Here is a 27,605-nt window from a genome sequence, read left to right as displayed (position 1 = left end):
GCGAGGTGACAAGGTGGTACTGGGAGTTCGATCGTCCGTTAAATGGGGTTGGTGCTACTCCTGGTCATGCTTGATCTTAGGAAAGAGAAATGGCTCATATGCTTAGAGCGGCTTATAGTGTGTGAAAAGAAGCTTGTCGACGCGCATCGCAGCGATCTGGTGCCCGTCCTCGAGAAACGAGCGGAGAAGCTGCAGGGCCAGGTCTTTCCGACCAGCTAGTACAGCTCTGAGGATCAGGTAACAGCAAGCCAGCATCTTGAGTAAGTCCGCCTCCAGTCCCTCAGGAGGCTCTTTCGCTGACTGTTATTTGCGAGACACTCGAATCGTGCGGCACATCGCCGGACGGAGGCGCGGATACGCTCTATTGTTCTTAAGAACTGTGGGATAGCTCTGAGTCACCTTGCGTGCAAGCCAGCGTTGGTCCATGGGGTAATTGCGGTGACAAGGTATGGAGAATCAATTCACAGAGCCGGAAGAGCGAGATGCTTTTGCACACTGAAATCATCGGTCGCGTCCAACGCTTGAAACGCGTGGCCCATGCAAAAGCGGCACGACCGCCAAAAACAGCGATGGCTGTGATGCCTCAGGCATGCATTCTACCCCCCAACCACCGCCACTGGATTCACCCTCAACTCCTCTTCGATATGCTGTGCTCTTCGGATACATAAGTCGTCCTTCTGCTAATTTGTTCGCGCGTTGCCCATCGCTGGACTGATACCTCGCCCTACAGGATTAGCGCCTTAGCGGGATGACGAAGCGGAATGGGGATCGTCCTCCCTTCGTCTCAGGCTGATCAAACGCGAGATTGCGAATAACATTACAGATCCCGGCTGGGACTCGTAAAGCGTGAGAAAGGGCTGACCTATCACCTTGTCAGTACTGCCTGGTCGCATGTTACATCCTCCGCAATGATCCCATACCTAAAGAAGATGCACCGAAGGGGGCATGATATCATTTCTTCCCAAAAAGCCCAATTATTTTCCGACAGCCACCCAACATCAGATGCACTCAAAGCTTGCTTTCGCCTCTCGTCACCTTTCAAGTGACAGCTCCTCGTTCCTCGCTTTTTCTACATTCCAACCACAGGGGATTCTAGTGAATCCGAACCCCAGCGCCTTCTAAATAAAGCTGGAGCTAGGACCCTTTCGACTGATGTTCGTCCTCCGTGACCATCAACCATCATCAGACGATCCACCTGCCTCGGTTGACACGACAAAGCTGATGTGGACTGGCACAGGATCTTCAGATGGGTGGCGTGTGCAGGGCGTGTTGTCGACTGGGAGCACCTGTACTGACGGTTGCTTCTAGTGCTGGGCCCGATGCTCGTTGGCAACCCGAGATCGCAAATTCAGGGATCCAGGTATCCCTGGACATTTGCTCTCGAGCTATCATTCATCCGTTGCTGTGGTTGAGTGCTCAGTTCTGTCTTCTGAAGAGCTCCGTAGGCGCGCGGGTTCCTAGCGATTATCGATTAGAGTGAATGTCGATCTGGCTGGCACCAAGGACCACCCCTGTGGCCCAGTGTAAGAGGTATGTATCCCTTGTTTAGGGCTCTCTCGCCGGACCTTTAAAATCAACCCAGCAAACCGGCTTGATGGCCCAGGGTGATCAGTGATCTCACGATGGGTGAATTGAAAATCGCCGACTATACTGACTTAGATCGTCTTGCAGCTGAGCATGGGCTGGAGTTGACGCCGGACGGAGGCCACTTGCGATGGGCCAAGTCCAACAGGAAACATCCTCGCAACTGGCGCCCAGCACGCAAAGCGTATGACATCGCTGTGATTGGCCTCTTGGAGTTTTTCACGTGAGCATACCTACCTCCTAGTCCTACTGTACCAAGTTAATTCCACGGCGTCAACTAACGAAACATGATAGGACTGCGATGAGTACATCCGGGGTGAGCTACCACTATTTCACTGACCTAGCCTGCGTCCATCAATTTTTGCTAATTCACCCACAGGCATCGACAGCGCAAGCGGCCCAGCTTGAATTCGGAACCTCCAAGACCTTCACGCTGTTCCTTTATGTCTCCACGTAAGTCTCCCTTTTCTGTGCCCATACATCAAGTCTAATGCGCCTTAGATACCTGTTAGGCCAAGGTCTTGGTGGTGTGGTCTTCCCCCCATACTCAGAAACATTTGGTCGGAAACGACTTTATATTCTCAGTGCTTTGCTGTATAGCGCATTTTGTCTTCTGATCGGCGCCTGTCCGTCATCCAGTGCTCTGGTCATAGGTCGATTAGTCACCGGCTTTCTGTCTGCGATCCCCACGATAGTAATTACAGGCAGCATTGAAGACCTTTTCAACTCACAGGATCGCATTTGGGTGATGCTGGTCTACGTGGCCATGGCTTGCCTTGGGGTTAGCACGGGCCCTATCATGAGCTCCTACATCACCTATCGATATGGTTGGTATGTGTGTCCTGAATCTTCGCCCTCACCTTGTGAGGCGGCTACTCACCAGCACTTTTAGGAGATGGGTTTTCAACATTGGAGCGATCGTCACGTGTGTTCTCGCCTTGATGCTCATGTGTATCAAGGAATCGCGACCCTCTTTGATCCTGGCGCGGGAGGTTCAAGCGCTGCGCAAATTGACTGGTAATGAATCGCTGCTGGCTCTCAACCCTGACTTTATGCCCGACCTTCGCACCTTTGCTCATATCGGACTGTTTCGCCCTCTCCGATTGTTTTTCACGGAGCCCATCGTCTTCGTCGTCACCATGGTATTCTCTGTTTGTGTAGCTCTCATCTATCTGTTTACCGAGGCTCTTCCACCCATCTTTGAAGCCTTTGGTTTTGACACTGAGACGTCGAGCCTTCCCTTCCTTGCACTTGGCTTGGGGTTTGTTCCCAACATTGCAACCCGCATTCTGGACTACCGCAACACGCAGCGGCATCTAAAAGAGGGCCGCACCATCAAGCCGGAGGACAAGCTGACCGGGATCTACATTGGGGCGCCGGTTCTTGCCGTCTCGCTGTGGTGGTTTGCTTGGACCATTCCGCCGGCCGGTGCAGACATCCACTGGTCGGTGCCGGTGGTCGCCCTCTTCTTCACCGGGTACGCCCTCAACGAGATGGAGGTGGTCGTCTCGCAGTACATGGCCGACTCTTATCTGAGCTACGCGGCAAGCGGATTCGCCGCCTTGTCGATCGTCCGCTCGCTTCTTTCCGCCACCTTTCCGCTGTTTGGCAGCACGATGTTCGATGCGCTGGGCGCTAATATCGGGGTCTCGATTCTGGCGGCGATTGCGACGGTGTTTTGTGTGGTGCCGCCGCTGCTCGCCCGCTACGGGGAACGCATGAGGAAACAAAGCAACTTCGCCAAGTACAGCTTACAGGTATACGCGGAGAACGGTGTTGACTCGGACTTTCGGTGAATGCGCATGCTCAATTTAGTCGGTTTGTAAGGATGAAGATTATGCTCAGTGGAGAGGGTCTGTGCAGCGCTTGTCGTGTGGTGTTCTCTCCACAGGGCTGCGTTTAATGACACCTTGGGTGGTGGCGGTAGGGAGGGAAAACATGACGATTGTGTTTTGATCTTTATTATTACTCATGATGACGAGAAAAATGCCCTTGCGTGTGAACTGTCTACAATGTCATATAGTGGTTGTTGTCCCTTGTGTTTATTGCTCGGAGCTATATACAAAAGATGAATGCTTATAAGAGATTGATCATGCTACTGTGGCTTTCAGCCTTTGCTCTGCTCGAGACCACGAAGCAAGTGCGGCGCGGATGCGGACAAGGCATATTAAAGCATGCCATGCGAGACTCTCTAGAGGATGCATTAGGTGGTTCAGTAACAGCTGTGTGATGATCGAGCTCTGGTTAAACCCGGGGCAGAAATTGTCCTGGTATGGCTTGTTCAAGCTTTGCATAAATATACTTCCACCTAAGATGCGGAGATGGCATGTCTCTCTGTCGAAGGAGGATGTTAGTTTAGTACTTTGAGGATCTATCACGGATTCCTCTCGCCTACAGAGTGGCATCGACAGAGTGGCATCGTGGGAGTAGACTGATCCCAAATTGCGTTTCAACTTATGCCATTGATTCTCTCCGAAATTGTTGTTGTAATCGTTGAAAGGTCGGTCTCGAGAGTCTGACACATCCTCTTGATCCTGGTGGGCAGTCGGTCTAAATTCGTATAGTAAGTGAATTCCTCCCAACGCAAAGACTGCACCGATCTTCCACGAACTCTATGGTGGAGGGATAGATACCAGTATGAAGCATCGCCATGTGTACCTTGTCGAGACAGAGATCTCAAGATCGACTGCAAAATGTCCACCAGCATCCGCAACGTTATTGTGCTCGGCGTAAGAGACCTATTTCCAGCCATCATCAAGCTGGGAAGCTGAACCCCTCTACTGCGTACCTTAATCTCTCCAGCACGCCATACCCACCTCATCCCCGTCTCAGGGAAATCGACTCTAGCCTACGAGTCCCTCGCATTGCTTAACAAAGGCCTTCACGCACAAACACGCCATTATCGATGCCTTCACCCCAGCGCCGCCATCCACCAGGACCGCATCGTGCAAGCCGCGAGAGCCACCGTACCCATCCATGTCCCGGGACTTCAGCAGCGACACCTTCAACGCATACGCGCACGAGCTGCAGATATTTGCGCCCAAGCTCCAGGCACGACAGGCCCTCAAGCATCTTATGGCTCAGCAGCAGCAGCAGCAGCAGCAACCCCGGCCCACCGGCACCACCCTGCACTGGACGGCCATCACCACGGGTCCCTTCTTCGACTAGACGATGTCTTATAATATGTTCTGGGTCAACCCGGCGACGAGCAAAGTGACAATTTTTGGATCCGGTGTATGGCGTTGAGTATGCTGCGGACTCGGCCCCGACAGGACGCAATGGCTGTGGCTGGGGGGGGGGGGAGCGCAGGGCGTGGACGGCAAATCCGATGGCGTGGAACGGCTGGCTCGGGCGAGGAGGCCCTGGTATCAGAATACTGTAGACGGGGTGCAGGATCGATTCAACACGCAGGCGTCTCGCATTCTGGGGATGTGTGGGCTCTTCGAGGAGAGGGAAATGGGTATGTGGTGGATTATAGTGGACGAGTTAAGTGGGCATGGTTTTGGGAGGGATTTGGCCGACTGTCGGAGTGCTTTGTGTAGGGTTGTCGGACTGAGGGGGGTTGAATGAGTGAATGAGACCCTCTTTCGTTTGGAGAGAAAGAATCTTGAATCCGAACCCGTTCCAAGCAAAGAGAAGAACAAAGTGCCAGAGAAAGAGGTAGTTGGGTTGAGCCAATGGCAGGCCACGCTGCTGTAGATTCCGGGAGGAGCCTTATTTGTGTGGATTCGCGAGGGGATATGATCTCATTTGATCGATCCATTCCTGTCATTCCGTAGGAAACGGGGGCAAAGAGCAGCATTCTGGTCTATATTCCTGGTTCAAAGGGCTCTTTTAGGTTCATATCTCAGTTAGGCATCCTGTAGACCCAGGGTTGATCGACGTTTGATCGACCAAAGCTTCGAAGGAGCATTTAGCCCATGAACCAAAAATTACACAAGTGTTTACTCAAGAGTGCATTGATGATTGATGACATCACGGCGTATTTTCCACAATTAAACAGCATCAGATCCATATGTTGTCGGATCTTCCAGGAACATCATGCCCGCTGTAACGTCCCCCTACGCGATTTTACCATCCTTATCATGGCATTTATCCTGAACATGTTCATAGAGAACATATGGCCGTTCGTGAGCTGATCCTGTTTCTGATTGCTGCCTCCCAGTTGTACGAATTACCTGTAGGAACTGATGACCGGATAGATGACGCAAAGAGACCATGCCTCGTTGTCGCAAGTATCGCGATCGCTCCACGAGAAAGCGATTCCCCTGCTGTATCACACTCTGCGCTTTCATAGTCGTGGAGAAATCGATCCCCACGACAACATGCTGTTGAAGCTGGACACCTTTGTCCATCCCAACTTTGACAAGCTCGAATTCGTGCGGCGTGTGATCGTGTCGGGGACCTGGTACGCGAGTTATGCCTCCATCGACTCTTTCATTGCCCCCCTGCGGCTTCTTTCGCCGGCGGCCAGGATGTTCAGCACCATCCTCTGTGTCTGCATCGCTCGGATGCCGAATCTGGAAGAGTTTGTGTAAGTGAGCACGCTCCGCTCTCGTACTTGGAGACCAGGCGATAATGTTCTTTTCTTCCAATTGAGACAGGTGGGATATGCCGGTGGCTCTCACCGAGTTTCTGGTCTCGAATCTCGTCCTCCAGCCGATGCTCCGACGTCTGCAGCTTCGCATGGGCACCGACTGCACCCCTAAGCCCTTCTTCCGGCCCCCGCTGACCATGAGACTCTCCGCGAATCTGACGGTTCTGTCTCTCGTGCAAATCGATGACGTGGAAGTGATGGGATCCTTGGGAGTCACCATCAGAAGCGCGACGAACCTTAGGGAACTCACCATCTGGACGGATAACATTTCCGGTATCAGCCTCGGCGCCCTATTCGAGCATTGGCCCACGACTCTTCCCTCGAATCTCCACCTGCTGGACCTGCGCGGACTCGGTGCCCTGGGGGTCACGCCGGCCAATTTCTGGGCGACCATGTGCCCAAAAAAGCTCACCACGCTCACCCTGGAATTTGCCGACCCGGGGATCATCGTCCCCACGGTCCGGGATTTCTGGGATGCTGGCTTCGCAGCTGGCTTTCGGCCCACCCGGCTCACCACTAACTTCGCTGACGATACCTTGGGGGGCTTCTTGGAGGGCTTCAGCGGTCTGGAAACACTCCAGATCACCCCCATCAAGGGCCGAGAGCCTGCTCGACTGACCGCCTCCAGGGCTCTGTTCGAGGTGCTTGACAGGCAGCATGGCGCTACGCTGAGGGGACTCGCTCTGAATCTGCCTTGCTACGAATACGCGCCCTGCGCTTGCGTAGAACTACTCGATCGTCTGGCAAGGACATTTCCGTTGTTGGAGGAGCTACGGATTCGACAAGCAAAGGTTGACGCGGTCAGGATATCCTTTCTAACCCCCTTCCCTTTGCTCATTCCTACTGCCTTCACACACTTCTCCAGCACGACCGTGTTTCTTGAAAAGGAAAAAAAAATTAAATCAATAAAACTCAGGCTAACCTCTCATCCGTCTGCACAATAGAGAGCAATCAAGTCCGCCCTATCCCTCGCCAAGTTACGGGTCCTCTACATCGATCGAGACGAAGAGACGGAGTCGACCACCGATGAGATCGTGTCGATTGTGGAAGACCTTATGCGCCAGGGCTACGGGAAGGAATTACAGTATCTAGCAAATAGTGAAGGCACCACGCACGAGCGGGCAAATGGTTCGAATGAGTTTTCCTCGGAGATCTCTCTCGTCGGATACCAACCAGACACGCTGATGCTGCATGAGAGGACCTACGACTGGGTTCAGCCCACTGACTAGAGGCTGGCTGAGTGTACACAGTGAGTTGACGGGATTGAGAAGAGATGGATTGTTGTCCACATTGGCGTTCGCCGCTTCTTTCACTGCGTGTAGGGGGGATTGGTAGACAAATGCTGCGCTTCTGCACTGGTTAGCTGCGAATTCAGGCTTAAAGGGCGCGCAACAATCTTTTTGTTGGGAAGATCAAAGGGTCGTGGATGTATGGAACGGGTTTCATTCACGGCAAATGGAACCTGGTTTATCGACCATAACAAATATTTCGATCAATACCTAGGGCTGGATCCCAGTTCCAGTGCTTCTGAATGGATTGGCTCTGGACTTCAAAACTCCCCCAAACATGCTCCTCTGTTTGCCGCTTCAATTCCCTCGTGCTCTCACTACTCTGCACCTTATCCACCCCCCGCAATAGCGCTCTATCTTCCTTGGACTGGTCACCTCGCGTTCACCCACCCTGAAGTAAACAGCCGGTGGCACAGGTGAGAAACAAGGGCTCGTTCAACATTACGCTCGTACCTTGACACAGAGAGAGCGAGCTCGAGTACACCAGGCTAGCAAAGAATGGAAACCCCCACCTGGCCTTGACCAGCAGCCTCTACTCTCACAACGCAACAAGAGCAGAACCATTCTCGCTCACTCCGTTCCCCGGGGGTGAAGAAATAGAACTCGGGAAAGAGCCCGCCCAGGCCGCCCAACTCGCTTAAATCGCCCGATGCTCCAGATTTCAAGTCTGTTCCGGAATAGAATCTAACCCCAGCTTTCCCGAGCCAACCGCAACATTTTCGCCCTTCACCTTTCCAGCTTGGAGAATCGCATGCAACACCTCCTCCTCCGGCAGGAGAGACGGTTGCTGCTCGTCCGGGGGGACCAGAGCGTCCAGCCGGGCCCGGGTCTCCTCGTCGGGAAGCTTGGCTTGGATGATTTCGATGGCCGCCTGGACGATTGCCTCGTCGTCGGCGCCAAAGACCCGGATGACCTGCTCGAGGTAGCCGCGGTAGTAGCTGGCTTGGGCGCTAATGTATTCCGCCGTTTCCTTGCGACGTCTGTCGCTGAACTTGTCGACGATGCAGTTTTGTCGTTGAAGCTGGCAGTGCGTGCAAGGAATGCCCACTTGCTCCCAGTTGCACTGTTTATTGTTTTTGTCTCTTGGTCAATTGGGGAGTTTGTGTCACGAGGCGGTGCATCAAGCAGGAAAATCAGATATCAACGGGGGAGCGGGGGAGGGTTGTGCTGGGGATGGTGGTTCTTGCTCGCGTGTGGCTAGTTCAGGGACAAGGGATGCTTGCTGATCGTCTTTTCCGCTTATCGTATCCTGGACCGACCCTCGGCTTGGCCCCAGGATGGATGACGGTTTGTCACCTCTGTTTAAATTAGGCTGGCAGGAGGGTCAAAGTTCGGATTATACACAGCGGACGGATATACAAGGTCTGATCTTCAATCCCATTTGTGGAATGTCTTTCGGGGCAAGAGGTGGGCCAGAACGGGGTTGCACAGCATGAGGGGTGGGTAGGAGCTGAATGAGAATGAGGCACTTACTCGTACCCTCTTCTGCTTACACACTACGCAGGATGTACTCGATCTCTTTATTTTGTCTTTCTTGGGCCCTTGGGGCTCCGGGGGGTCGGGAGCTTCCCGCTTGTTTCTCTGAGTTGACTTCGGGGCAATAGGGCGGTAGGTATACGTGAAGTCGGATCCTTGTTGGGCCATGACTTTTCCAACAAAGCCAGGCAAAGAATCGATCTCACCGACGAGAACGAAAACGAGACAAAGAGAGAGAGAGAGAGAGAGAGAGAGAGATTGAGAAAGAAAGAGAGGGTGGGGGGTCAGTGATTCAGTCAGGGATCAGGATGGCGCTGGAGTAAGAGGGCACTGCGATAACTACAGTGCCATAACATTGATAAGCGGGTTGACTGGAAGGGGAGGGGGGGGTGGATGTGTTTTGGGCGAACAAGAGACGGGAAGTGAATGAAAACTCATGCGCTAACCATGACACGTTGGCGGCGTCTTCTTTTATTGGGGCGAGGCACCGCTTCCCCCTTATCGGAGTCATCTTCCGGACTCTTTTAATAGGTCCACCTGTCTTGCTTGAGAAATTCTTGAGAAATTCCTGCGAAAATTCACAAACTTCCAACTCAAACTCTGTAGGTAAATCTTCATGAATCTGACCCACTGGACCGCAACTTCACAGGCAGGGCTGCAACCCACCCCCCCTCCCCTTTCTGCTCTCCAGAAAGGAATTGACTCTGCCCAAGAAACAGAGGCCGGGGGAAAAGATGATGCTTGTCACTGCATTCTCATGCCAGATGTAAATCTGGAATGGCCGGAGCAACCCCTGGTGTCCACACAGAAACGGGGGATTCCAAATCCGAGCCTTCGGCACCTTTGCTTCCGGAGGTTAAGATCAGTGGAATTCTTCCTGTCAATCCCTGGGTTGGAGGGCGTACTTCTTATCTGGCTTCTAATTCAGTGGTCTGGTGTTGGATCAAGTTATATCGGTGATGTCGCTCTCCCTTGTCTGCTGAAGCTTAATTCAAGGGACAAGATTCCGGGTTTTACGGGGGCTTTGGGGCGAATAGACGGTCGGCTTTTGACGCTCTTTTCTTGCTCTTTCACGCGGGTACGGCCTGGCTTGAGCTTCTGGCATCCTGGGCCCCAGAAAGATCCTGACTTCGTCGTCGCAGTTACCGGAAAGGAGAGTAGTGTTTCAACAAGTCAGCCGGGCTAGCTCAATCGGCAGAGCGTGAGACTCTTAATCTCAAGGTTGCGGGTTCAACCCCCGCGTTCGGCTTTTCTTTTTGTTCCTTTTTGTTTCCCGCAACCCACCAACTGCTCCCAATTGCGCAGCCCGACTATCACCCCAGATGTAGATTATATACACTGTATCGCATCCCTGTCTAATGCTTGGTGGTGTTATCTCATGCAATGGACGTGGATAGATGCTGTCTTGATACTTCAATGAGATCCTTAGGCGGAGGTCTCAGTCAATGGATCTACACAACATCTCCGACAACAGTTCTGTTCCCAAGCAGATTTCCACCGATGTCTAAATACACTCACCTTCGCACATGATCATAGCTTCCTCCCTTCCGTTAATGTCACGCAGTTGCGTCTGCCGTCCAGGTATATTGCCTCGGGTGACCAATCCCGCATCGCTCCATCAGCCCTTCTGGCAAAGCAGGTATCTTCCAGATTTCGAGATGGGATTTGCTTTCCCCGCTCAATCAGCCGGTAGTCAGATCTGGCGCGATGGATACTTCATGCTGCAGCACTATTGACGAAACAGCTCCAGTTCTGACTCCATCTCGGCGCGAGTAAGAAATCGCAGGCGAACTTGGAGACTTGCTGGTGTCCATAGTACTCTGCTTCTCCGATATATGTGCGATCTAAGCCTTGAAGTCAGCCCTCGTACCCGAAGCATTGCCTGCATCATGGTCTTACGAACTTTCATTCCATGAGAGGGACGCGGTTTTGCCCTTGAATCAGTCGACTATACGAGCCGTCCAGGTGTATACCGTTTGTGTCAACTCGCAGCATTTTTCTCCGGTCTTCAGTTTCAACTTGTTCAACCCTTCTGCCCAAACACTTCCCAAAGTCGCTCTCGGATTCGTCCCACCTAATACAGGTCATTCAACCGCGATCACCCCATCGACAAGTGCATCAGGCCTTGAACTCGGTATTGGTGCACATGAAGTCACCAGCCTCCAGATACTCGTTGAAGGAAGCAATTTCTGCAGATCGCTGAGCTCCAGTGACCATCACGTTGCTCGAGAAAAGTGGAGAGGAGGAATCTGTGCATAGTCGAGTCGGCCTCACACGGCAATATATCTACCTATGCAGGATCTTCCATGACACCTCTTGTCCACACACTGTATTAGTCCAAGGTACTGCAAATTTGCGCGACTCGCTAGCTAGAAACAAAGGGTGCAATCTTTGTCTCATGTAGAACTGGCTGTCAACAGGCGAGGCGATTATTGGTTATGTCTTGAAAGAACACCCAGCATCGCTTTCATCCGCACAATCATGTTGTATGGTGTCGTGTTTCTTTGACTTGGAAGAGTGGAATACAAGAGAGCCTTATCTATATAAGAGTATTTCCAACTCTGCCGTCCATCATAGGCAATGGACACAGATTTGCAGCTGACGTTCTTCTCGTGAAATCCCTACCTGACACACCTTCATCACCAAACCATCATCACAATGGGCTGTGTAGGTACGCTCCCTGGCGATGTGCTAGCCGAGGACACTGAGACCTGCACGGACTGGATCAGTCTGGAACGATTCATTCTCGGCGGACCGGAAGTGAATCGGCTCTTCATGACCGGCGAGCACCCCAACGCCCCTGCAGATCTTGAAGCGATATATCTGGTTAGACATGTCCTTGAAATTTATTCGGACAAGGGCTATGACTTTGAACGTCGTTTTCTGATGTGTTCTACCTCTGGGGGGGCTCTGTGGCCTACCAGGGCTCCGCTGACTGTCTTTGTCGAACAGGGTTCTCCCTCCATTCGAATAACAGCCTCTCGCTCTCCACGGCGACTCGAGCTGTCCTGCGTGCCATGGTCGGTGTGGCCGCCAACATCCAGCGACTCGCGTGTATCTGCTTGATCACCCTGCACGCCCGTCTGCAGGCCGCTCTACCCCAGTACTTGCACTCCATCCGCGGGATCCCGTGCGTGATGCCATGCCAGCTGCGCGATGTGGGGCCATTCTCATGGATCGAAGAATATCGCGTCTACCGTGCCCTGTGGCACCTGCAAGTCTTCAGCGATCTGCTCGAGACCGGGACCCGGCTGCACTGGTCGGCCGACGATATGGTGTGGAGCGGCCAGGAAGACAACCGGGCCGCGTGAGAGGAGGTCTGCGAGGTATCGGAGTGTTTGGAAACTCTCCTTGGGGACGACGGGGTCCCGATCACTGCGTGTCTCCAGGCGCAGAACGAGTGCTGGGATACCGCGCTGGAGACACAGACTTCTTCCGCTACGACGCCGCCAAGGTCAACGGCCTCTACGGCAACCATGATACCATGCTCGTCGCACTCCCCGCGGCCGAAATCTGAGGCCAGCATGCTTCGAATACCGGTTACAATCCCGTCGGCCTGCTGGCGTATCGCTTTCGTGAACACCATATGCGCTCCCCGGACACGTGCCCCAGCGTTGCCCACCGGCCATTCCGGGCGCTGGGGCTCGGGGTGTGGGATCTCTGGCGGCTCTTTGGATTAGGGCTGTACGCGCTCTGGCCGGAGAAGGGCGCTGCGACGCTGACCATGCCGGAGGGAGGGAAGACGCACCTGGAAGCATCCCCCGCGGGAGGATGGCGGTGCATACGTGGACGATCTGGCGATGAAGTGGGCATGTGCTTCTCGAGGCTTATGAGGCTGTTAGTTCTCGGTCTCGGTCTTGATGGGAACCTGATGCATTTAGAAAGTGGAGTGATATCAAATCATAGTTCAGAGAACAGTGAGTAATTAGTAAACACTCAAGGTCACGGCGGCTTTTGTAGTTATGCACAATGAGACCCGAACGATAAGCTACCCTCGACAAATCCCTCCATGAGTTTCTGAATGTCTGAATACGGCCCATGCAAGCCTATACCCGTACAAATGCAAGCGCTACGCCCACCGAGGCGTAAAGCAGACTGCCCAAGACCCAGACCCACCCCGACCCTAACCCACCGGAGTTGATTCCCAGCCGGAAAACATTTGTAAAGCACAGACTACCCAGGATAGTCCCCACGTACTGGACCAACTCGACCGCTGAATAGAGCCGTGCGGTCTCCTCTTGTTTGACCAGTGCCGTGACGAGAGACCGGATGGCCAGGGCAAACCCGGCCCCGGTAGCGTAGACCGACAAGCTTGAAACCAGGACCAGGACGGATGGCGAAGTGCCAATCCCAATTGACCCCAAGAGCAGAGTGATAGTGCTGAGACGGGCAATCTGGAGCTCGATCATGGGAAGAGAAAGATGACGCAAGATCCTCTTGGACAGGTACGGAAGCAGAACAAGAAACACGAGAATGGTAACCGCCGCGTAGAAGGAGACCAGGAAATGCGCTTGCGCTAAGGTCCAGCCAAAGCGAGTCGAGATGTGCTGTGTGAGAAACGAAGAGGAGCGCTGCGCGAGCTCGCCCGTGCTCAGAGCGCATAGAAGCAAGAGCAACCGGGGGTGGCAGATAAAGAGGTATGGTTGCACGAGACGCGTGATTGTTGCTGGCCATGGGCGTGATGTGCATACGGGCTCCACGAATGATGTATCACCGGAGGTCCCTAACGGCCCCAAGCCCGGCTCTGGCGATGCTGTTGTCTTGACCGACAGATTCATGGTCTCTGGAAGTGAAAGCGCACACCCTAAGCCCATGGTCACAGCCCCGCAACCGATCAGCAAGGGGATCCAAGGATCGACGGCCATGAGTCCGGCGCTGATCAGGCTGGCAAGAAAACTTGTCACTTGATTGGCGAGTCCGATGCGGAAGAATAGTGTTGCGCGCTGCGCGTCGGTTGTGATATCGGCCAGCATGGCCCAGATTGCAACGACTGCTACCACTGGCCCGCCACCGATGATCCAACTGACTGCGGCAAACCAAATCGCCCGGAGGGGAAAGGTATCAGAGAACCACAAGACGGAGTTGGTGATGACCGCATTCAACAGATATCCAGGCACAGTGAGGCGGATGGCTCGTCGGCGCCCATATCGATCGGCCAACAGCCCGTAAGGGATGGCGCAGATGGCGCCTGTAGGTGAGGTCAGCACCAGCGCATAACTTGGAGCCCGGGCGACGACAAACAGAGTAGCCCCTCAAGCAAGTCCGAATAGCCTTTCACTGTGGCAACCTCGGTCTGCACCTCTGCTGCTTTGCACAAGTGTTCTGGCAGATGGCCGGCCATGGGTAGTCGCGCTGGGTCCTGCCGACGCCAATAGTTGTTGCAAGCAATCATCTCGATCACCCGCACCATGGGGCCCCCGATCATCTGGCCTCCGATTTGGAAGGATAGGAGAATAGCGATCAATGAGACGAGCAGGCGGCGACGCATGTGTGGTGGTATCTTTTCCCTCGGATCGTCTATCTGCTTGGAGGGGAGAAACGGTTCATCGACATTGTTCGGGAGGCCTGACTCTGTAAGTGCATCAGGAATAGACATTCTGAGTGACACGGCGTGCCAGGCAGAGTTGGCACAAAAAGAAAAGCTCAGATGGACGGGGTTTACGAGGTGATAGCGCCAGCACGGTTGGCTCATATAGCTCGGAGAGACTCTTTGATCGGCAGATGGGAGGGGATCGGCGGTGACTATTTCATCAATGTGTCTGTGGAGCGTGATGCTGCTAGGAGAAAGTGTCTTGGTCACAAAGACTAGCAATTCTGGTCATTCATAGCGCCATGGGCGGCCTTGAACGGAATCCTTGTTGGGTCAGACCGGAGAACAGCCCTGTCGCTGATCATTTCACTCACGCATGTTTGCTTGCCATGTAAGAGGCATAAGGGATATCTTGGCATAGGGCTGCCATTTCAATCTTGATGATGCGCGAACACTCTGCAGCTGACTTGCCAGGCGCACGAGGCAATTGAACTTTAGGAGGATAGAAACCTATAAGCCAGATAGCTAATCTACTAGTACTACCATCAGTACGTATATTCACAGACGCCCAATATATCCTGCTCCTGCTATGTTCCTGCCAACCAGACAAAAAGCAACTTGAACACGGCAAACTTCTAGCTCTACGCGCAATGCATACAAACAACCATGGTAGATCACTAATAACATACGACTTGTATGGATCTGAGTCTCGTAGCTATCACAAATTGGTTCTGCCCGCAGAGTCACGGTGCCTGATGGGCATGATGCTCGTGGGGGTCACGGAGAACTTCCCCTTCCTGAAAATGATGGTCCCCCAGCTTCACCCCGAGTTCGTAATCTTGCTTCTTCCACGGGGACGGCCACACAAATGCATTCTTGGGCACTGGCATGGCATCATATTTGTCCACGTCAACAGCGTTATCATGTTGCCAGTGCAGCAAGGCATCAAAATCTCGACATTTGCGATTGATGCTGAAGTCCGGCCACGGATTACCCCGATCTTCCACCCAGTCTAAGGTTAAAACCTCTGTATTGGCATTGCATCTGATGTTCTGCAATAGGATGTCGGTGCAATGGCCCAGGTGAATCCACCACATCTTGTCTTTGACGTCAAGCTCGGGCTCATAGCCAGGGTAGTCGGCGAAGGCGGACTTGCGCAGTAGATTTAGACAATGAATTTGCTGTAAGCCCGCGTTAGATCAAGACCCAATGGACCTACCTTTCATAGCAGGACGGCAAACATCCAGAGAGGAGAGGGGAGTAACTCACATGCATCACATCGAGCTGAGCCATGTAAGCATCGTCGCCCATCCCCCAGTACTCGTTATCAAAGCGTGCGACGGTTTCGGGATCCTTGCCCAGCTTGATGACTTGGTCGCGAGTGATAACGTGGGTCAGAACATTTTCATAGCGTGCCCACGCGGCATCATTCGCGGCGCTGGGCTCCTCGCGGGCGATTGAGATTTCAGGAAGGGCGAAAAGGGTCCCGTTAATGGTAGTTTCATAACTCGGGATCTCGATGTCATCCAAGACGGGCGCTTGGGTGTGGAAACGTTGGTTAAAAAGGCGAGGACCCCGGTTTAGGGGGGGGGTGGAGACTTACACCACCATGATACTGGCCTCAGGAGAGCATTCTTCTCTGCCTTCCAGGAACTGCTCCTCGCACCAATGACTATAGCAATAGTGCTACTCAAGATAATTGCATTGGCAATTGTCAGGTAGATCCAGGCCTTGGAAAGGCGTTCCGGATGACTTCTTTTTGTAAGCAGCTCTTCAGACTCGATATCCTCCTCATCATCATCGCAACTTTTGCTCTGGACGGCACGAAATTTGAATCCTGAATTGAGGGATCTGAAGCACCCCATGCCGAACACGTCTGCTGAATGAAGGCACAAGGTCCTCTAGTACACAAGATGCTCAACGCAGGAGAGGGTAGGGCTATTTCTCTGACGGAACTATACACAGAACAATGCCGCGAGGTTGATCACCAACTAGCGGCTAAGCAAGTGAGAAGAGAAAGGATGGCATCATCGTATTTGGGGCCGAGGAGCCACGATGCTGATGCAAAGCAGGCGTCGTGGTGACAAACCCCTTGAGCCGGGAGAACCCAGCATGAAGGTATATACACCACATTTCATGTGCTGATTACAGTCGTCGCACCTGCAGTTCAATTGGAAACAGTGGTTTAACACAGCGATCCGCGTGATACGAGATCTAGTGGGAACCAAAACAACGATGTGTAGTTCATGTCTGTCCTTCTGGGTCATGTCACGCTGTTACAAGATCCTGTAGCTCCTTGGGTGTGTCATGGAACAAATACTCCTGGATCATTGAACCCTGCTGGTCAACCTTACTGGAACATTGCTGTAGTGGGGAGACCTGATATCAGCCCTACTCCGGTCTTGAGCTGATGTCGTGGTCTGAGCACTAGTCATAAGTACAAATCCCGGTTGACATTCGTGCCCTCTGCCTGCAGGAACTGGTCCTGGCCCAGGCGCAACAATCTCTCGCCGGCGAGCACGTAAGCGACATGGCATTCGATTCAACATCATTGCATGAGAGAGGCATATACGAGATCATGTGTAGCATGAAGAGCAGCAAAGATTCGACATGTGTCCGATCGGACACCACGCCCCGTGTATAGAATGATGAAAATTGCCACGAAGTATTTACCGCGCAGGGATCGAGCAACTTTCCTCGGAACAGCCGACTGGTAGTAGAATGACCAAGGCTCACCGCAGTTGCTTGGTAATTGTGGGAATCCCTCAGCGAATCATGCAATGGGGGCGTGCTATTGAAGAGCATATATAGAGCTCTAGCTGATCCCCTTCAGGCCAATCTCTCATTCCTCCACAGCTTTTGTCTCGCCACGCTTTTGTTATAACGAGCCGCTGATAGCTAATATCAAGATGAGGTTCTCTTCTCTTGTCGCTCTTTTCGGAGCCGCGGGCTTCACCTTTGGTCTTCCTGTCTCAAACAGTGACCAGGTCGAGCCGGCTTCCGAACACCTGGACAAACGCTTCTACTATACCCGCTACACTGCTCCGGAGAAGCGCGATGAAGGCTCTCTCGACAAGCGTTTCTATTATACTCACTACGTTGAGCCCGCGAAACGCGAGGAGGGCGCCCTGGACCCGCGTTTCTACTATACCCACTATGAAGAGCCTGAGAAGCGCGAGGAGGGCGCCCTCGACAAGCGTTTCTACTATACCCGCTACACTGCTCCGGAGAAGCGCGATGAAGGCTCTCTCGACAAGCGTTTCTATTATACTCACTACGTTGAGCCCGCGAAACGCGAGGAGGGCGCCCTGGACCCGCGTTTCTACTATACCCACTATGAAGAGCCTGAGAAGCGCGATGAGCGCTCTCTCGACAAGCGGTTCTTCTACACTCACTACGATGAGCCTCAGAAGCGTGATGAAGAAGTCGTCAACAGTGAGGCGTAGTCTGGACGATTGATCTGTCGGTCGAGGAAACATCTTCTTGTTCTTCCAACAAGGCCCGCTCCTGCCGCTTGCCATGCATTGAGGAGGAACAGTCTGGGAAAGGCAGACGAGGTGGAGTTGCGTGCACTGGATTCGATTTGGCATGTTGATTGTTTGCGTTGATTGATGTGATTTTTTTGACTTTCTGTGCACTCTATGTCATGCCATCGGCAGAATTGAATGGAAAGTACCCGTGAGCACTCGCATTGAGTCCGGATATAACTTCATCTCGCCGCTTCATCAATCTGCGTAGCACAATTGGTGCCCACGGAGTCGGGGAATTAAACTCGCGCTGCGCTGAATCGCCGAGGGGGGACTTCGTCTCCGGGGAATAATCTTTCCACATCTCGTAATCAAAGCAATAGCAACTCCAGTCATGTCATGATAACTGTTATGCATCATATGGTCAGCTACTCGGTGCAAGTTGTTCGTGCCGCTGCCACTTCCCTCCAATGGGGAGATAGTCGGTCCCTTAGGTTTATGTCTGAGGACAACAATCGAAAGGTCTAAACAAGAATACTACACATCTGCCTATTTCTCCTCACCTGCAAACTCCCAATCTGATCGACTCTGCTCGACTGATTCTTGCTACGGTTTATTCTCCAGCCCAGAGAGCACATCTGTCAGTCTACGTGGCCGAGTAGTGGCCGGTTACAATCGTAACGAATGTTCCACTATGAAGGGCAATAAGCCCTTGGTAAGGCAACGGGAGGGTTTGTATTATATATACATACTTACCGCTGTCTGGCTTAGTCCATTTTAAATCAAGTTCTAGTGATAATCAACTTGTGCTTAATACGAAACAGGAATTAGGGGGAAGAGGGATGGTGGTTAACAGCACAGAAAAATGAGGTAAAAGAGGGGACAGTAGGCAGGAAGTAGACTGATTTGTGGCAAGGCTCGACGAGGGAGGTCTCGACCTGGCCAGAACCCGTCGGCTGGGCAGCGTAGTTATAATTAGAAGCTACCGAATGAACTGGGTTATGGTTTGGAATATTTTGCAGTAAAAATAGGAAATGGACAAAAAACATACAACAGAAGGGATTCGCTGGTGGTCACCCACCCAACTACTAACCTCCCGGCGTGTGGCTTGTGTACGGCTGAGCGGACGGGAAGCCCTATTTTCCACACCCTGTGGTCGTATGTACTTGATAGTATAGTGGTAGAAATTATGTCGAGCGTCAACAACTAGTACTTGAGATTTAGAGCTTAAGGTTAGTTATATATGGGTAACTTGGTGAGAATAACTAATCTCCTTACTGGAAGATAGTATACAGTCTCGCCGGCTTGCTCAGGTATATTTGGAAAACCCTCTCTACTATACGACCCTGATCGAGAAGCTCGGTGACAATGGATCATATGCTGCGGAAGGGGAGGTGCTTCTGCTTGGAGGTTTTCTACAGCCAGGACTATCCCTTATCGTGATTTGTTGCAGGCGGGATGTGAAGAGGCATCGGCGCGCATTGGATTATCCGAAGGGGATGTTGTACGGCAGTCCTTACAGGCGGCAGGCGGAGAAAGAACAAAGACAAATCAAAAAACAAACAAAAGAATATGAGCCCAGCCCGGCTCGATCAGGCAACCTTACGATCTGGAGTCGTACGCGCTACCAATTGCGCCATAGGCCCATATGGGTGAAAGCTTACTTCTTGCTTAAAACCATAATCCAGCACTACATGTAGACTCCACGAGCCATGGATCCCAGTCAGGCTTCAACAAGTCGTTAAACAAACCCTTGCTTACACTAGATTTATGCTAAGCTTTCTTAATCAGACACTAGATTGTTGTAGGTTTGTAAGTGACTATTAATTGAATTGGGCCTAGAAAGGAGGCTGTGTCAAAAGTCCCTGTTTGGCACAAGTGCTGCGGTCGCTATATATTTCCCACTTTGCGTTCTGCTCGGTTTATTTGCGATACAGGCACTGGTACTAAAAGGGGGATACCCTCCACGAACACACAAGGTCTCCGCACCAGGTCTATCATGATCTCCATGCAATCATCCAGCAACATGAATACAAATTACGCAGCTTCCACAGCAGAATCACACCACACCCCATTATGCTTTCTGATTCCAGAAATCCTAGAGTCAATCCTCCTCCAACTCGACATGCGCACACTTCTCACCGCCGCTCAGCTCGTCTGCCACGAATGGAGAGCCCTAATCACCCAGTCTTGTCGCCTCCAAGAGAAACTCTTCTTCAGACCCAGGATGCACGGCCCGCCCGTTCCTAACCCCCTCCTAGCCGAAGTCTTCCCACTGGTTTTCCCACCCAGCCCACCACCCCTGCCCGGTAGAGTCGCGCTCGCAGAGAAGAGCGGATTCCGCAACCTAACCTTCAGATACCTGGACATGATCTGGAACCCCCGCAAACAGGCCGCCTACACCCGCACAGATGCCAGTTGGCGCCGCATGCTCATCCGCCAGCCGCCGGTGCTGCACATGCACGTCGTTATGCTCTACCGCGACAGAAGCTTGCCCTATGCGGCATACAAGTGTACTGCACGAGACGGGGGCCTGCGGATGGCGCAGCTGTGGGAGTATCTGCTAACTCGGTTTCCCGTGTCATTGATCCAGGGCACAACGGCCCACATGCTGTGGAGAGATTACGTCCCCGAGGCGTTCCAGAGCAACCTGCTGCCCACCATGCGGGAGTTACTAGAGCGTCTGGTTCAAGACTCGGGGGTCGTTCTGTACTCGAATCGCTTTGTGCGGGGAAAACCCAGGGGCTGGTGCTGGCAGGGGACAAAGGTTCAGGACGAAGAGGCGTTTAAAATGAGCCTTGCAACCGCATTCGACTACGAGCACACGCCCGGGGACTTCTGGGAGTTACCGGATGTGGAACTCGTCGAGGAAGGACAAATTGCATGGTCGGAATATCACGAGGCTCGAGAGGCTTGGGCGCGTCCAAGGGCGTAGAAGAAGCGAGTGTCCGGGGGGATGATGCAGGAGGCAATCACAATCGACCAAGACAAACCTAGGAAAGGGTTCGCGCTCGGAGAAGATGGTGGTGATTGCTACCAGTCATACATGCATTCCTCCCACCCGAGGTGGGAGACTGTCTGATCTTTGATGCTTCCCTTACAAATGGGAAACGAAAACAGCAGCGCATACTGAATATCTTAAGATGCGGTCTACACAAGCTCGGGATGATCGAGGCGGAGAGGGCGGAAGGTGTCGCTTTTCGAATCCTTTTCACCATAATTCTTAGTGGTTCAGAGCCATCCATGCTGCTGGGATGCTCATACTAGTCCCCGCGCAAAGTAATCGGTGATCACTCATCCCTACAAGTTGATCTCTGGCGGTTACCAATGGAAATCCACCATCACACGCGGAGCAAACAAACAACGCCGTAAGCGAGCGAATAGACCAATCGAATCAGGAAAAAGGAATCTGGCCTCACAAACAACACCATCGTCGAGAAGTGGATGAGCTCATACAGTCAATAGATAATAGTGCTCCGCCAGTACACACCTATCATGTTGACATGTCACACACGGCAGCGTTTGCCTTTATTTAAAGCTTGCCCGACGCAAACCCAGCCACTTGGTTTCCAATCCATCCGCCTCGGAACCAACCTGATGTATTGTACATGACTTAAGTCTTACTTCTTTGAAGGACCTTCTACGCATCATGTCGATCAAAACCTTGGACTTCAAACGCTATTGCAGCGACGATCCGCAAGTCCGTCAACATTTCAGCGAGGAACTCTGTGAAACGCTCTCAGTGCACGGATTTGCCAAGATCCGTAACACCTCCCTCTCTCAGGAGACGATTGACCGGTTGTTTGAGTTTGTGAGTGGCTCCCGGATGTGAAGAATCCAAGAGGAAAAGCTGAGTGTCTGAAGAACCGACAGTTCTTTGAGCTGCCCGACTCCATTAAGAGTCAAGCGGCGCACCCTGCAGCGCCCAATCCCCATCGCGGATGGAGTGCAGTGGGCAAAGAAACACTATGGCAGGGCTCCGAGGACGAAAACGGCCACCAACGGCGAACCGATGGCTACCAGGAATATCGCGTAAGCTTTTCACCACCACCACAACAACAACAACAACAACTGAACAAAAGATAACGCAGTTGATAACTCACCCAATGGCTCATGCAGGAATCCTTCGACCAAGGCGCAGCCAACGATACTCTCTTCCCGAATCGATGGGTGGAGGAGACCGATCTACCGGGCTTTCGTGCCTTCATGGAAGACATCTATGACCGATTCCATGAACTCCATGCCGACCTGGTGCGCGCCATTACCACGGCAGTTGGGCTGTCGGCGGACCATCTCATCGCCAAACATCAGACCAACACCAGCGAGCTCCGCCTGCTGCATTACCCGGCGATTCCATGCCACACAATGCGGGCGGGCAAGCGCATCGGCGAGCATTCGGACTTTGGAACCCTGACTCTGCTGCTTCAGGATGCCGTGGGGGGATTGCAGGTGGAGGATCAACGCCACTCAGGGCAGTTCATTCCGGTCGAGTCGGAAAATGTCTACGAAGTGATCGTCAACGTTGGAGACTGTCTGCAGCGATGGACGAACGGGGTGCTACGGTCGGCAAACCACCGGGTCACTGTGCCGGAGACCATGAATGCGAATGGAGAGGCGGGAGATGCGATGCTTCCTCGCCGGCATTCGGTGGCGTACTTTGGGAAGCCCGATCGCCATGTCCTGGTGGACACACTGCCGGAGTTTGTGCGGCCCGGTGAACAGGCCAAGTACACTGATGGTTGGACTATGTTGGAGTACAATCAGCGCAAGCTAGTGCGCACTTATGCTGGTTGATTAACTGGAAGACAGGGAATGTGGTTGGATAGAAGAGAAGAAGGCGATGTGGGGGCTGGAGGGGGGGGGGAGGGATTTTCTCGATCTTGTTCGGATTCATCGTACTGTACAGAACATCACTAATGATCTAGACAATTGCTTTTTGGCAATATATATCGAAGCAACCAATGAGAATAGAATTTTTCTGGAATTGTTCAAAAACAAGAACGAGAACGCATGGCCGGTGCACTGACAGGCTTACGTATGTCAGTGTTTCATCTTTGTTTGGGGCTAATTTGGGTTCCCTCGGGATTCTCCAATCGTTATCGTTCAGAAGTGATTTTCGCCCAACGATAAGAATGGAAGCTCATGGATCTAGACTTACGATAGGTGAGTTGTGACAGACCCACAACGGAAGACTCGCTAAACATGTCTGCGTCCGTCGCATGGCTGCTTTCAGCCTGTCACTGCGGAATCTAGTCCTCTGTCAGTGAGGCCTTGGAGCATCCTTCAACCACTCGCCCCACCATGTCGCTTAGGGCTAGTCGACAAGTCCAACCATCGCATTACGCAGCAGCGGGGCGGTCATAAGATGGTACAATTGTAAGTTATTCTAGATCGTAGACATTCAGCCAGGCATCCACCCATGTGGTGTGGTTCGTTGGCCGCTGCGCCGGGCGGACCGACGGTCAACTCTGGAGTTAGGGCTCATCTGCCTATATAATAACGTACCCCCTTCCCCTGCTTCACCGGGCTTTTCCTCTGCTAGCTGGTCAACTCCTGCGTTACCATTCCATTCCTTGTTCTCGTTGTGTGCTGTGCACCCAACAGTCTTTCATTTTACTGCCCTCGGCCATTCGTTTGCCTCCAGACAGTCATTTCCGCACGTCGCGATAACATAACTATCCAATCTTTTCAATCCTTTCTCGCCTCCAGCCTCCGCAAGATGCCCTCCTTTACTCATCTTCTGTCCGCGGGTCTGCTCGCTGCTTCGGCAGTTGCTTTCCCGGTTCAGACCCGGAAGACGAGCGTTCAGAAGCGCTCCAGCAGCAGCAAACTCGGTGCTGCATACAATGATGCGACCCTGGTGAGCACTTTGGCTGACGACGCGTCTGGTACGGTGTCGTGGTCTTACAACTGGGGTAGCTCCGTGGGTGGCGACATGCCGTCGGACGTGGAGTATGTCCCCATGCTTTGGGGCTCTGGCTCGGACTATGTCAGTGGCTGGACGGATGCGGTGGAGACGGCGCTGTCGTCGGGCAGTTCGTATATCCTGGGTTTCAACGAGCCCGACATGTCGTCGCAGGCGGATATGACCGCTGCTACGGCTGCCGCGCTCTACGCCGAGTACATCACTCCCTACGCTGGCAGCGCCAAGTTGGTCAGCCCGGCGGTGACTTCTTCCAGTAGCAGTGGCGAGGGTCTGGACTGGTTCAAGAGCTTCATGAGCGACTGCTCGTCCTGCAACATCTCCGCCCTCGCGGTGCACTGGTACGGCGACTCGGTGGACGAGCTCAAGACCTTCGTCGAAGAGGCGATCGAGACGGCCGCCGACTATGACATCTCCGAGGTCTGGCTCACCGAGTTCGGCCTCGATGCCGACACCAGTGGCATCTCCGACGCCTCGACCACCGTCAGCTTCCTCGAGGAGGCGGTCTCCTGGCTGGAGTCTCAGTCATCTGTGGCGCGCTATGCTTTCTTTTACTGTGCCAACAACTACCTGTTGACAGATGATGCAGTCAACTCGGTCGGTGGTGCCTACATGTCCAGCTCGTCTTCCTCTAGCTCCACCTCGACCTCTTCTGCGTCCTCTACCTCGTCTTCCTCGTCGTCGGCATCGTCGTCTGCATCGTCGTCGGCATCGTCCGCAGCTTCCTCGGCCGCTTCTTCAACTTCTACCTCCTGGTCCACTTCATCATCTGAGTCGTCCTCATCCGAGTCGTCCTCCACCGAGTCCTCTTCCACCTCCGACTCCTTCTCGGTCACTTGGGACGCTAAGATCGCACTGTTGCCTCCCATTCAGCACTCTTAGTCTTTTGATGTATGTCGCGCTGGTAGAAGAGGTGACTTTTGCTAGAGAATCTCAGTTTTGCAATATACAAATCATTCAAACTTATCTAAGATTTCTTCCTATTGTAAACCATGCTACAGGACTTGCAGCACTATAGTTATGAGTAACCACCTAAGTTATTCTGATTTGTGTTGTGGGGATAACCTACTCGAGCATGGAACAACCATCGTTTGATCATTCTTCAGAGAAGCTACCCAGAGGTCCTGGCAGTCATCGGGGGGAGGCACCAAATCGGAGCAAGTCTAGATCGGGGCCGACCGCGGGAGGCCGCGTGGCAGTTTTCAGCCCTAACTAATTCCATCCGCTGACTAGGACTACTAACGAACTGGATTGCTGCGGAAATCCAATGACTTTTCTTTTCTGCTTTAGGCTGAACGTGGCGCCACTTTTTGCTCTCTAAGTAGTCTAGAGTGTGGGAGAAGTATGAAAGTATATATCCTAAGTAATTTCTCAGTAATTCTAGATTACTCTAAAACTAAAAATTAGAAAAGTAATAATTACTCTAATTATATATCTGTAAGGGCTGAACCAACCCTTCCAACCTTCGCGTATAATCGCGAAGGGAAATCTATATAGTAGGCCTTAGGCATTAGTCACGTGATAGACAAGCGAGCAGGCCGCGACCTCCCATTTAGGGGGCAGGTGACTCGCGGATTAGGCAGATCAGCAACTGTAGTTGATACGTTGGGCCTGAAGCCCTCTTTTAGACGCCGAGGCGTCAAGACGTTATGACCATGCGAAGTTGTTCCATTATTCTCCCCCGCTACGCGAGATCTTAAATACAGGATACAGGATGGTAGGACAAGGAAGGAAGGGTTGTCATAAGACAGAAGAAGGAAGGATGTCGGTCTGGTCAAGAGTCCATGTCCGACAGCAACAATATCTTAAGACAATCAACTGGCACCTTTGGCCTCGCGAAAGCTATTCGTTCAGCACGCTATTTCACCATCTTAGCCCTTATAACTACTTTGCTCTGCGAATGCCGTGTTTTTATTCAGTAAGAAGCCTCCCAAAAGAAATGTTTTTGTGCGAACTCTGCAAGTCTCAAATTGTAACACAGAAGCAATATCTGTAACCGATTGAGTGGACTAGACCTTTTTTGTTTATCATATGGTGTACGCGAAGTTAGATGAAGGAAAACCATTTCGGCGACAATGAATTTACAACCTCTGTTTCTTGATACATTCAAACATAAAAACAATCTCAAATTTTATGTTCTTCTAGTAAGCTCGAAAGAGGGACTGATAAAGTATTATTATAATATAAGAAAGCATTTTCTCTTCTTTCTCTATTTCAATTCTGGATTCAGCTTGAAGTACTACATCTTAGGATTTGCTTATAGATTGTATAAAGGTCTTCGTCTTATACTAACAGTATTGTCCCAGCTCGTCAAAGAAAGCAAGTAGCAGCGAAAGCAATGTGCATAAAAGTATGAATATCTATGAAGAACCATATGCTACTTAGTATCCTCTTGTACCTGACCGGGCATGTCTTACATCCCTAATTCAGCCGATGCAACGGAATGAAACCTGCTCCGCGTCTTGTTCCTTCTCTCAATTGTTCACGTAGACTTTCCAGCTCGGCATGCATGGATGCACTCGCTACATCACACAGTTTGCTGGACTCGAAATCAATCAAATGTACCGTATCACCATGAACGATGAAATTGTATTTGTTGGCATCGCCATGAAGGATGCCAACGTCGTGCAGGCGTTTCAGCACAGACTGACACAATGGGAGATCCTCAATGCTTGCCTCACGCCCTTCCAGCTTCGTGAGTAAGAAGCCTATAATACGGCCATGTTCGTGGACATGGCCGACGAACTCTGGAGCAAGACCAGTATTTTGAAGGATCTTGTATATGGAAGTTTCCATCGATAATCGAGGTATTTCCCATTCGAACCGTGCGACTTTTGCAATGACGGTCCTCGGTTCCAAACTGCTTGCCGTTCCGGCGCTCCAGTAAGCTGCCTCATAAGTTGTAGCGGTGAGTTGTCTTACTCTTCTCAACTTGAGACAATCAACAAGCGAAGGATGCCAAATGTCCTTAATGCCGATAAAACTTCGTTTCTGTAGATCGATCTGAAGCTCGCCGCTCGAAGTATCCCGACCAACGTAGGCAAAATTCCAAGTTTTATCTTCAGGAAGATCGGGCAGTGAGCTAAGGGGCATGGAAAGTGCTGATCGTTCCAGTGTACCCGCGCGTATTATGAGATACCTCACACAACCATGTACCCAAAATCCTGTACTCGCTGTCATCCTTACTTGAAACTTCCATGGAAAGTACCATGGGCATCAGGTCATTTGAAGTCATCTGAACGACAGCAGAAAGAGGTTTGCACAAGTGAAAATGTGATAGTATGAGTTGGGCGGCAAAGAAAAAAAGCTGAGCCCTGTTGCGAAGCAATGAATAAAAGATGGCAGGATGGAAAATCGCTAGTAGTTGCACGAGATTCTAATGCTCTGACTTTATAAGTCTAGAGGCGGAAAGAGAAAAGTCGTCATATGGAGAAGAGTCGGAACGGAAAAATAGACACCTTTTTACATGAATATTTTGCATCTATGAATCACTGGAAGCCAATTGTATTCTAATGCGCTCCTCAACGTACGTTGTTTTAATTTCAATGCCAACATTTGTGACATGTTACTTCTCATACAGTCAGTAACCAATCATGGAAAAGGATGGAAAGGATGGAAAGGATGGAAAGAACGGGAAGGATGATAAGAATGGAAAGAATGGAAAGAATGGAAAGAATGGAAAGAATGGAAAGAATGGAAAGAATGGAAAGAATGGAAAGAATGGAAAGAATGGAAAGAA

General features: G+C 51.9%; 12 protein-coding genes and 2 non-coding genes across 14 annotated transcripts; 9 read left to right on the top strand and 5 right to left on the bottom strand.

Annotated features, from left to right (window-relative positions):
- Window positions 1-1,194: 1,194 nt before the first annotated feature.
- Window positions 1,195-1,718, top strand: BP01DRAFT_132701 (uncharacterized protein). The gene is made up of 2 exons (XM_025570481.1): window positions 1,195-1,530; window positions 1,672-1,718. Exon 1 carries the CDS (start codon window positions 1,247-1,249, stop codon window positions 1,478-1,480), a length of 234 nt encoding a protein of 77 aa, XP_025428444.1. The 5' UTR covers window positions 1,195-1,246; the 3' UTR covers window positions 1,481-1,530; window positions 1,672-1,718.
- BP01DRAFT_394142 (MFS multidrug transporter) lies at window positions 1,623-3,380 on the top strand (the record flags this gene model as incomplete). The annotated part of the gene is made up of 5 exons (XM_025578296.1): window positions 1,623-1,807; window positions 1,879-1,900; window positions 1,964-2,037; window positions 2,086-2,415; window positions 2,477-3,380. 5 exons carry the CDS (start codon window positions 1,623-1,625, stop codon window positions 3,378-3,380), a joined length of 1,515 nt encoding a protein of 504 aa, XP_025428443.1.
- A 1,180-nt stretch (window positions 3,381-4,560) lies between these two features.
- On the top strand, window positions 4,561-7,410 carry BP01DRAFT_376146 (uncharacterized protein; the record flags this gene model as incomplete). The annotated part of the gene is made up of 5 exons (XM_025576933.1): window positions 4,561-4,735; window positions 4,967-5,044; window positions 5,800-6,118; window positions 6,189-7,053; window positions 7,126-7,410. 5 exons carry the CDS (start codon window positions 4,561-4,563, stop codon window positions 7,408-7,410), a joined length of 1,722 nt encoding a protein of 573 aa, XP_025428442.1.
- Window positions 7,411-7,775: 365 nt separating this feature from the next.
- On the bottom strand, window positions 7,776-9,242 carry BP01DRAFT_394141 (Zn(II)2Cys6 transcription factor domain-containing protein). Its single transcript, XM_025578295.1, has 2 exons — window positions 8,944-9,242; window positions 7,776-8,533 (listed from the first exon to the last, which is right to left on the bottom strand). Exons 1-2 carry the CDS (start codon window positions 9,112-9,114, stop codon window positions 8,132-8,134), a joined length of 573 nt encoding a protein of 190 aa, XP_025428441.1. The 5' UTR covers window positions 9,115-9,242; the 3' UTR covers window positions 7,776-8,131.
- An 880-nt stretch (window positions 9,243-10,122) lies between these two features.
- BP01DRAFT_t255 lies at window positions 10,123-10,195 on the top strand. Its single transcript has one exon. It is a non-coding gene; the product is annotated as a tRNA-Lys (tRNA).
- A 1,409-nt stretch (window positions 10,196-11,604) lies between these two features.
- BP01DRAFT_385346 (uncharacterized protein) lies at window positions 11,605-12,257 on the top strand (the record flags this gene model as incomplete). Its single annotated transcript, XM_025577586.1, has 2 exons — window positions 11,605-11,836; window positions 11,899-12,257. 2 exons carry the CDS (start codon window positions 11,605-11,607, stop codon window positions 12,255-12,257), a joined length of 591 nt encoding a protein of 196 aa, XP_025428440.1.
- Window positions 12,258-12,992: 735 nt separating this feature from the next.
- Window positions 12,993-14,542, bottom strand: BP01DRAFT_303102 (MFS transporter; the record flags this gene model as incomplete). The annotated part of the gene is made up of 2 exons (XM_025572101.1): window positions 12,993-14,134; window positions 14,188-14,542. The coding sequence occupies 2 exons, from the start codon at window positions 14,540-14,542 to the stop codon at window positions 12,993-12,995; spliced, it is 1,497 nt and encodes a 498-aa protein (XP_025428439.1).
- A 677-nt stretch (window positions 14,543-15,219) lies between these two features.
- Window positions 15,220-16,341, bottom strand: BP01DRAFT_303184 (oxidase ustYa family protein; the record flags this gene model as incomplete). The annotated part of the gene is made up of 3 exons (XM_025572106.1): window positions 15,220-15,657; window positions 15,746-16,014; window positions 16,080-16,341. 3 exons carry the CDS (start codon window positions 16,339-16,341, stop codon window positions 15,220-15,222), a joined length of 969 nt encoding a protein of 322 aa, XP_025428438.1.
- Window positions 16,342-17,385: 1,044 nt separating this feature from the next.
- On the top strand, window positions 17,386-17,838 carry BP01DRAFT_263163 (uncharacterized protein; the record flags this gene model as incomplete). Its single annotated transcript, XM_025571326.1, has 1 exon — window positions 17,386-17,838. A coding segment is annotated over one exon (453 nt), but the record flags the coding sequence as incomplete, so codon positions are not given.
- A 1,678-nt stretch (window positions 17,839-19,516) lies between these two features.
- BP01DRAFT_t248 lies at window positions 19,517-19,589 on the bottom strand. The gene has a single exon. It is a non-coding gene; the product is annotated as a tRNA-Trp (tRNA).
- Window positions 19,590-20,029: 440 nt separating this feature from the next.
- BP01DRAFT_263810 (F-box protein) lies at window positions 20,030-20,395 on the top strand (the record flags this gene model as incomplete). Its single annotated transcript, XM_025571331.1, has 1 exon — window positions 20,030-20,395. A coding segment is annotated over one exon (366 nt), but the record flags the coding sequence as incomplete, so codon positions are not given.
- A 1,197-nt stretch (window positions 20,396-21,592) lies between these two features.
- On the top strand, window positions 21,593-22,737 carry BP01DRAFT_404761 (isopenicillin N synthase family dioxygenase; the record flags this gene model as incomplete). Its single annotated transcript, XM_025578714.1, has 3 exons — window positions 21,593-21,754; window positions 21,808-21,975; window positions 22,063-22,737. The coding sequence occupies 3 exons, from the start codon at window positions 21,593-21,595 to the stop codon at window positions 22,735-22,737; spliced, it is 1,005 nt and encodes a 334-aa protein (XP_025428435.1).
- A 756-nt stretch (window positions 22,738-23,493) lies between these two features.
- BP01DRAFT_359359 (glycoside hydrolase family protein) lies at window positions 23,494-24,837 on the top strand. Its single transcript, XM_025575659.1, has one exon. The coding sequence runs from the start codon at window positions 23,663-23,665 to the stop codon at window positions 24,746-24,748; it is 1,086 nt and encodes a 361-aa protein (XP_025428434.1). The 5' UTR covers window positions 23,494-23,662; the 3' UTR covers window positions 24,749-24,837.
- Window positions 24,838-26,287: 1,450 nt separating this feature from the next.
- Window positions 26,288-26,959, bottom strand: BP01DRAFT_385339 (alpha-galactosidase A; the record flags this gene model as incomplete). The annotated part of the gene is made up of 1 exon (XM_025577585.1): window positions 26,288-26,959. The coding sequence occupies one exon, from the start codon at window positions 26,957-26,959 to the stop codon at window positions 26,288-26,290; it is 672 nt and encodes a 223-aa protein (XP_025428433.1).
- Window positions 26,960-27,605: the final 646 nt, after the last annotated feature.

This window comes from Aspergillus saccharolyticus, assembly GCF_003184585.1.
Source record: "Aspergillus saccharolyticus JOP 1030-1 unplaced genomic scaffold BP01scaffold_34, whole genome shotgun sequence".
NCBI classification, from domain to species: Eukaryota; Fungi; Ascomycota; class Eurotiomycetes; order Eurotiales; family Aspergillaceae; genus Aspergillus; species Aspergillus saccharolyticus.
This window is presented reverse-complemented; position numbering and strand designations above follow the sequence as displayed.